Below are 9617 nucleotides of genomic sequence, written 5' to 3'. Positions count from 1 at the left end.
TCCCTAGGGTTGGTCAGGTGTAATTAACCAAAAACAGGTATAGCTTAGCTTAGAATGGTCAAAGAGGATTAAGCGGTCAGAGAATAAGGATGAAAGATTAAAGAAAAGCCTCATGAACACACAATATATGAATATACAATTATAATGAGACATTGTAAGCCTCTCTATCAGAGTTGTTTCTTAAACTGTTGCGCAATATTATAACTTAAAAATGGATCAAGTTTGTACATTCCAGTACTAACATTAAGAAGATTTGGACACTGACTGATTAGAGCAGACTCAATAAAATTTCGTTCCACGAAATCCCCACAATTGGTAATGCTTTTTGCCCCATTCCAGTTAATATTGTGATCGCATAAACTCGTATGTAGATACAATGCATTAGACGTTTGGGCAGTTCTAATACTATAAGCATGTTGTGACAACCGCAATTGTAAGGACTTTCCTGTTTGTCCAAGGTACACAGAATCACAATCATTGCAGGGAATCGAATACACACAACCTGCTGTATCAGGGGAGTTTTTTATTAAATTGGATTTGATCGTACTATTAGTGAACACCAAATTTATATTAAGTTTCTTAAAAATCAGAGACAATTTTTCAAGTCCACTCGCATAAGGTACCACCAATGAGTTAATTTTTGGTTTCGCCTTAGGGACGTGATTATAAAACGTACGCTTGGCTTGTACAAACGAGAAATCCAAAAACCTCTTAGGATATTGTAAACTCTTCCCAATTTCATATATTTTAGCAATCTCTTCATCAAAAAACTCAGGGCTGCAAATCCTCAAAGCTCGTAGAAACATTCCTGAAAATACTGCCTGTTTAACTTTACTATGATGATTCGAATAAAAATGAACATACGACCCCACGTTGGTAGGCTTCCTATACACATTAAATTTGAACTTTCTAGTGACTCTATGAATCATAATGTCCAAAAACGGAAGAGTACCATTCTCCTCAGTCTCACAAGTGAATTTTATTGAAGGTACCAAAGAATTGAGTTCATTAAGAAAAACTATCTGGTCTTTGTTGCACGGCCATAAGCACAAAATATCATCAACATACCTAAACCAAACTATATTACCCGGGATAATCCTGGATAAGATTTTTGTTTTAAAGAATTCCATATACAAATTGCTTAAAACTGGGGACAGGGGATTGCCCATCGCCATACCAAATGTTTGTTTGAAAAATTTTCCATTAAAACTAAAATAATTGTCTTTTATACACAATTTAATAAGTTCCAATACTTTATTGGTCTGCAAGCTCAAATTATATTTAGGCAGTTCCTCACGTAGAAATTCTAACAGATCATCAACAGGAACTTTAGTGAATAAAGAGGTCACATCGAAACTTATAAGTTTAAAATCAAAATTTAAATTCAGTGTGGATAGCTTATTAACTAAGTCCACATTGTTTGTCAAGTGTGAGTTGGAAATAGTACCAACTATAGGGGACAAAACTTTGCTAACCACTTAGAGAGTTTATAAGCCGCCAAACCAATTGAACTAATAATCGGCCTTGCCGGATTATATGGCTTATGAGTTTTTATAAGACCATACATGTAAGGAAGAGAGGGGGATACGTCTGAAACGTTCACCTCATTTCATATTTCTCTGTGGATTTTCCGCATATATATATATATATATATGCGAACAAGCCTGAATGGTCCCCAGGACATTTGTGTTCCTCACGTGTGCCCCAAAGAATGAGGTGATTTGGTAAAATGCTATGCCCAAGATAACTATCCGAGTGCCGGCGGTGGGGTGGTTCAAATAGCCTCGGCTATCACCTCATTTTGTCCGGTCGTGATGGTCAAGTGGATTAAGGCGTCTTGTACATACCAGTTGCGTTGCTTCTGGGAGTATGGGTTCGAGTCACTTCTGGGGTGTGAGTTTTCAGTTATATATATATATATATATATATATATATATATATATATATATATATATATATATATATATATATATATATATATATATATATATATTAGTATATTTTGGTAGCAGTCTTTCCTTTAGACATATATTATTAAATATGACCGAAAAAGTAAGATTAATAATTCTAACACGAATTTTCTCAATCTTTCGTACATTTCGTTTCACTGTTGGAGGTAAATCAAAAATCAATTCTCCAAAATTCATTTTTATTTCTAGTCTGACTCGACACGAGCACGTTTCGTAAAACTTATTACATTTTCAAAGACTTTAGTTCACAAATACACAACTGAATAGAACTTACGCATCTCAGATTTTATATCTACATTTGAGTGAGGTGGAAGGGGTGATGTGGCATTAACACAAGACAGAACAAGATGTGGTATTAATAGGGTATTAATTTCATCAACACAAGACAGAACAAGAGTATTAATAGGGTATTAATTTCATCAACACAAGACAGAACACGAAACAATGGATATTGAATAGAAGTGTTTGTAGAAAGCCTATTGGTCCATATTTCTTGATGCTTCTATATTGGAGCGGAGTCTTGAGGTGGGTAGAATATAGTTGTGCAATAATTGGCTGTTGATTGCTGGTGTTGACTTCTTGATGTGTAGTGCCTCGCAAACGTCAAGCCGCCTGCTATCGCTGTATCTATCAATGATTTCTGTGTTGTTTACTAGGATTTCTCTGGCGATGGTTTGGTTGTGGGAAGAGATTATATGTTCCTTAATGGAGCCCTGTTGCTTATGCATCGTTAAACGCCTAGAAAGAGATGTTGTTGTCTTGCCTATATACTGGGTTTTTTGGAGCTTACAGTCCCCAAGAGGGCATTTGAAGGCATAGACGACGTTGGTCTCTTTTAAAGCGTTCTGCTTTGTGTCTGGAGAGTTTCTCATGAGTAGGCTGGCCGTTTTTCTGGTTTTATAGTAAATCGTCAGTTGTATCTTCTGATTTTTGTCTGTAGGGACAACGTTTCTACTGACAATATCTTTCAGGACCCTTTCCTCCGTTATATGGGCTGTGGAAAAGAAGTTCCTGTAAAATAGTCTAATAGGGGGTATAGGTGTTGTGTTAGTTGTCTCTTCAGAGGTTGCATGGCGTTTCACTTTCCTTCTTATGATGTCTTCTACGAAACCATTGGAGAAGCCGTTGTTGACTAGGACCTGCCTTACCCTACAGAGTTCTTCGTCGACTTGCTTCCATTCTGAGCTGTGGCTGAGGGCACGGTCGACATAAGCGTTAACAACACTCCTCTTGTACCTCTCCGGGCAGTCACTGTTGGCATTCAGGCACATTCCTATGTTTGTTTCCTTAGTATAGACTGCAGTGTGGAAAACTCCGCTCCTTTCCATGACTGTTACATCTAGAAAGGGCAGCTTCCCATCCTTCTCCATCTCGTAAGTGAAACGCAACACAGAATTTTGCTCAAATGCCTCCTTCAGCTCCTGCAGATGTCTGACATCAGGTACCTGTGTAAAAATATCGTCAACATACCTGCAGTATATGGCCGGTTTCAAGTTCATGTCGACTAAGACTTTTTGCTCGATGGTACCCATGTTGAAGTTTGCAAATAGGACACCTAGGGGAGAACCCATGGCGACCCCATCTACTTGCTTATACATGCGTCCATCCGGGCTCAAGAAGGGTGCCTCTTTAGTACAAGCTTGGAGTAGTTTCCTTAGACTGTTTTCTGGTATGTCGAGAGGAGTACAGGCCGGATCACGGTACCAGTATATAGGCAAGACAACATCTCTTTCCAGGCGTTTAACGATGCATAAGTAACAGGGCTCCATTAAGGAACATATAATCTCTTCCCACAAACAAACCATCACCAGAGAAATCTTAGCAAACAACACAGAAATCATCGATAGCAGGCGGCTTGACGTCTGCGAGGCACTACACATCAAGAAGTCAACACCAGCAATCAACAGCCAATTAATGCACAATTATATTCTACCCATTTCAAGACTCCGCTCCAATATAGAAGCATCAAGAAATATGGACCAATAGGCTTTCTACAATTACTTCCATTCAATACCCATTGTTTCGTGTTCTGTCTTGTGTTGGAATTTAATACCCATTGTTGAAAGTTTGTTTTCACCTCATCCACCTCACCCAAATGTAGATATAAACCTCGAAGATGTGTAAGCTCTATTCAGTTTCAGTTGTGTGTTTGTAAACTAAAGTCTTTGAAAATGTAATAAGTTTTACGAAATGCGCTCAAGTGTCGCGTCAGACTAGAAATAAAAATGAATTTTGGAGAATTGATCTTTGAATTACCATCAACAGTGAAAAGAAACATAAGAAAGATAGAGAAAATTCGTGTTAGAATTATCAATCTTACTTTTTCGGTCATATTTAATATATATATATATATATATATATATATATATATATATATATATATATATATATATATATATATATATATATATATATATATATATATATATATATATATATATATATATATTATTATTATTATTATTATTATTATACGCAGCGTTACTTAGGTCTGTCTCCTATGTGTTACCCTATTTTTATATCTATCTATATATCTTTAAGTAAATCTATCAATCCATCTATCTTTCCATATAATTATCCATCTATATACCCATCAATCTATTCACCAATCTATATACTGTCTGTACCTGTTTGTGTTTTGGCTTCCATTGTTTTGACGCCTTGAGTTGGTGAAGCCAAGGGCGGACTGTTGTGGCAATCAAGACAAGAGAGGAAGCTGTGTTGTAGTTATGTGTTTGTGGTAGTATGGCTGAAGTTGTGTTTGTGTTAGTACGGCTGAAGTTGTGTTTGTGTTAGTACGGCTGAAGTTGTGTTTGTGGTAGTACGGCTGAAGTTGTGTTTGTGTTAGTACGGCTGAAGTTGTGTTTGTGGAAGTACGGCTGAAGTTGTGTTTGTGGAAGTACGGCTGAAGTTGTGTTTGTGGAAGTATGGCTGAAGTTGTGTTTGTGTTAGTACGGCTGAAGTTGTGTTTGTGTTAGTACGGCTGAAGTTGTGTTTGTGGTAGTACGGCTGAAGTTGTGTTTGTGTTAGTACGGCTGAAGTTGTGTTTGTGGAAGTACGGCTGAAGTTGTGTTTGTGGAAGTACGGCTGAAGTTGTGTTTGTGGAAGTACGGCTGAAGTTGTGTTTGTGGAAGTATGGCTGAAGTTGTGTTTGTGGAAGTACGGCTGAAGTTGTGTTTGTGGAAGTATGGCTGAAGTTGTGTTTGTGGAAGTACGGCTGAAGTTGTGTTTGTGGAAGTACGGCTGAAGTTGTGTTTGTGGAAGTATGGCTGAAGTTGTGTTTGTGGAAGTACGGCTGAAGTTGTGTTTGTGGAAGTATGGCTGAAGTTGTGTTTGTGGTAGTACGGCTGAAGTTGTGTTTGTGGAAGTATGGCTGAAGTTGTGTTTGTTGAAGTACGGCTGAAGTTGTGTTTGTGGAAGTATGGCTGAAGTTGTGTTTGTGGTAGTACGGCTGAAGTTGTGTTTGTGGAAGTACGGCTGAAGTTGTGTTTGTGGTAGTACGGCTGAAGTTGTGTTTGTGGTAGTATGGCTGAAGTTGTGTTTGTGGAAGTATGGCTGAAGTTGTGTTTGTGGTAGTACGGCTGAAGTTGTGTTTGTGGAAGTACGGCTGAAGTTGTGTTTGTGGTAGTACGGCTGAAGTTGTGTTTGTGGTAGTACGGCTGAAGTTGTGTTTGTGGTAGTATGGCTGAAGTTGTGTTTGTGGAAGTACGGCTGAAGTTGTGTTTGTGGTAGTATGGCTGAAGTTGTGTTTGTGGTAGTACAGCTGAAGTTGTGTTTGTGGTAGTATGGCTGAAGTTGTGTTTGTGGTAGTACGGCTGAAGTTGTGTTTGTGGAAGTACGGCTGAAGTTGTGTTTGTGGTAGTACGGCTGAAGTTGTGTTTGTGGAAGTACGGCTGAAGTTGTGTTTGTGGTAGTACGGCTGAAATTTGAATAGCACCAAAATTTGTGTTAATTTTCCCGAAATCATCAAGGGATTAATGCTCTATATTATTATACAAAGAAAAACTGTTTGGCTTTGCTTTTTAAGTAACAAATACTTTTAACAAATTACTCATTTGTTTCTATATATATTTACTATTTGTGTCTGCAGATTGTAGCCAGTAGCTCCTGGACCCCGCCTTTTCTAATACTTGTGAAGATGCCTGTTTACCCTTGTGTAGTGAGGCTGTGGGAGAAGCTGTGGCGGCATTTACCCCGCGTCCTTAACCAGGTTAAGACCCAAATGTGAATATCAGAAATATTCTGTTCATTTTCCCGGCATTACCGAATAAAGTAGATTATTATTATTTTCCAAAAAAATAAGCAAAAGAAAATTACATTAATAACGAGATTATAAATGAGAAAATTAGTTAGCAGTCATGAGGAGGGTCCGAACCTGTGTTGTGAGTAGTGGTGTAGTGGTCTAAGGTGTCTGCTTGGGTGTACACAGATCATAGATTCGAATCCTTCTAATGACTCTTAGTGATTTCCTCAAGAAAAATGTCATACCAGTGTGCAAGTTCGAATCTCCCTCACGGCTCCTGCTGACTTTATAACTGAAATATCACCTTAACGTGATTTCCCTGAGAATATAATAATAATAATAAAATAATAATAATAATTCATCATATCTCTAGGTAATAAAACTGCGAGTACTGGAGTTATAACATAAAGCATCAGCCCCGTGTGATGTTGTATTGGCAGTAATGATAATAGTTCTGGTGCAGCGGTCTCTATTGTAAATATTGGAGGGCGTCGTGCAGGCGAAGTGTGTTTAATATTTAACCCGAGTGACGGCGCTCCTAGTCCAGGAGGCGAGGTTGTAATATCTGGCTTAACTTGGCTTGGTTGTTGCAGCTGCTTGTGGGGCAGCTTGAGTGTAACAAACACGCCACATGCAACACTGCAACCACCACCAACCACCTGTTGTATTACCACCACCAACCCTGATAACACCAGCTGTTGTATTACCACCAGCAACACTGTTAACACCAGCTGTTGTATTACCACCACCAACACTGATAACACCAGCTGTTGTATTACCACCACCAACCCTGATAACACCAGCTGTTGTATTACCACCACCAACCCTGATAACACCAGCTGTTGTATTACCACCACCAACCCTGATAACACCAGCTGTTGTATTACCACCACCAACCCTGATAACACCACCTGTTGTATTACCACCACCAACCCTGATAACACCAGCTGTTGTATTACCACCACCAACCCTGATAACACCAGCTGTTGTATTAATATCAACAGTGTACTCCCCGGCAGCTCTATTCATACACGCAGCTCTTGTATTTCCACAAGAGCAGGACAAGAGGAAAGCTGTTAAAAAAGCAGCCAATTACCCTCAGAAGTCTCGTCGTGGACGTGGTGGTGAGCAGACGTGTTTTCATTCGCTCTGCTACTGGCGTCTGGTGGGTGGACGTGTTTGTCGTCGCTGTTGGCCTGCGTGTTGACGGATGGGCGGATAACGTCACGCTGGAGGTGGTATATGTGCCATCATGGGCTCCTACACACCTCCACTAAAGCGGAAGGAGTCCATAGGACTCAAGTTTAGTTGTCATGCTGCTCCCGACCTTGTATCCACCACGATCTTCGATGTGTTACAGATCAAGCAGGAAGAAATATTTGGTTACCAACCACTGCCAGGGAACAGAGTGGTGTTGAAATTTGAAAACAATGTGGTGTTTTCAGAGTTTCTTAAGAAGAATGATGATGACATTATATGTTTACCTAATGGGAAAGGATCAGTACAAGTGATTAATTTGAGCAAAACGTTTACATACGTTTCTGTGAGGGATGCGCCATTTGAAATGTTGAATGGAACTATTATACACATACTGGAACAATATCGAAAAGTGGACAATGTTCGTTTTAATAAATATACCTATGGCCCAGGGAAAGGGTGTTTTAATGGAACACGAACAGTAAAGATGGAACTTCACCGTAATATTCCTTCATCAATGTCAGTAGCAGGTCATTATATTAAGTTTATATACAATGGCCAAATTCAAACTTGTTTTAAGTGTGGGCGTACTGGTCACATGGCTGCTGCCTGCCAGGTGGAGGCATCAGAACGGATCAACATTTTTCATGAACATGACTTTCCGCCATTAATAGAGGATAGTGTATCAGGAAATGAACCCGCTGTTGTAAATACTGTAGTTCCAGGTGAGGTAGATGAAGTAACCCACAACTCTGTAAGTGCAACGTCTGTGGAAGTGACTCCCAGTGCGAATGAGGCCGGTGAAGGTAACTTAGATCAGGACGATAAAGGTAATGCAGACAAGGAGGGTGCAGGTGACACTGTTCAGGACGATAATGGTAATGCAGACAAGGAGGTACAGACGACACTGCTCAGGACGCTTTACCGGCTGTTGGTAACCCTGGTGAGGGTGAGGTAAGTCTGGACACTATACATGTGGACGCCCATAACATAGGTGCTGACGCTGCGAAGAGCTGCGAGGCTGGCGGTGGTGCTGACCTTGGTGAGGTGACGATGGAACAAGTAATTGGTTGTCAACTGGATGTAGAGGATGACACAATGGAGGATAGTGATATAGAAATGTCTGTGCAGAGAGCAACTCCACCCTCTTCAGTAAGGTATGATAGAAAGGGTAGGGGTAGTGTGAGGGTTGGGGGTGTGAAGGCTAAGGGTGTGAAGGCTGGTTCTGTAACCAGTCACGGGAAGAAACGGAAAAAATTTACTCGGAGTATTGATCTGGAACGTATGAAGGACTACGCCGCTCAATTAAAAGTGTCTGAAAAAATTGAGCAGGTTGTTGCCGTTGAAGTTCACCGTGACCAAGGCCCCGAAGAGTCACCGAAACGTAGCGAGGGCACAGTACAACAGGTGAGTGAGGATCATGGTAAAGAGAACAGTGATAAGGCATGGTGGGATCTTGTGGAACATGAACAGAATCGAGATGCGAGTGCAAATATTAAACTTAGATTTCAAAAAGGGAAAGATGACACTAAGATAGTGTCAAGTGAGATAATGATGGATAAAGAGTAATTTTGGTTTCTCTTCAAATTACATTCGTGAAGCCTATTAATTTTAATTGTGCTACTTTGAACATTAATGGGCTCAATTGTAGAAATAAACAGTTGCAGCTGTTATCATTGTTTAAATATCATAATTTGGATGTACTTTTAGTGCAAGAACACAATGTACAAGATGTTAAGAAACTTGATGTGCTGCTTGATTTCTTTGAAATATTGATAAATCCAACGACCTTGTTGAAAGGTGGTACGATGATATTGATTGCTAAGCGAGTCCACATCAAGGTTCTTAATACTGAAATAGATGATAATGGTAATGTTTTATATGCTAGGATTTCCTTTTTTGACACAATAATTCCTGTACTTAATGTGTATGCTCCCTCTGGCACCCGCAGGAAGAAAGAGAGGGAGGACTTGTTCTCTAACGAGTTATTATATTTTTTCAGAAATGATACGCGTAACGTTATTTTTGGTGGCGACTTTAATTGTGTCACTTCTATGAGAGATTGTAGCATTCAGTCGAACGCATGTGTATCTCCTGCTTTAATTACACTTTTGAAATGTATTGGTCTCAAGGATGCAAATAGCATTAACGGAGGTGTATATGAATACACATATGTTCGCCAGAATTATGGTTCTAGGCTTGACAGA

At 39.6% G+C, this 9617-nt stretch overlaps 1 protein-coding gene across 1 annotated transcript; it reads right to left on the bottom strand.

The window, feature by feature from the left end:
- Positions 1 to 4814: 4814 nt before the first annotated feature.
- LOC138369123 (uncharacterized) lies at positions 4815 to 7803 on the bottom strand. Its single transcript, XM_069332065.1, has 2 exons — positions 7751 to 7803; positions 4815 to 5889 (listed from the first exon to the last, which is right to left on the bottom strand). The coding sequence occupies exons 1-2, from the start codon at positions 7801 to 7803 to the stop codon at positions 4815 to 4817; spliced, it is 1128 nt and encodes a 375-aa protein (XP_069188166.1).
- Positions 7804 to 9617: the final 1814 nt, after the last annotated feature.

The sequence above is a fragment of the Procambarus clarkii genome, chromosome 3 (assembly GCF_040958095.1).
Source record: "Procambarus clarkii isolate CNS0578487 chromosome 3, FALCON_Pclarkii_2.0, whole genome shotgun sequence".
Classification (NCBI taxonomy): domain Eukaryota; kingdom Metazoa; phylum Arthropoda; class Malacostraca; order Decapoda; family Cambaridae; genus Procambarus; species Procambarus clarkii.
The sequence above is the reverse complement of the archived record's forward strand: the minus strand, read 5'-3'. Positions and strand labels throughout refer to the sequence as shown.

Excerpts from the sequence above, each read along its gene's own strand:
- LOC138369123 (XM_069332065.1), bottom strand. The coding sequence starts at position 7,803 with ATGTGTATAATAGTTCCATTCAACATTTCAAATGGCGCATCCCTCACA. Across the intron at positions 5,890-7,750 it reads GGCGCATCCCTCACAGAAAC|CCGTACTACCACAAACACAA; the intron begins GTATGTAAACGT and ends TTCAAATTTCAG.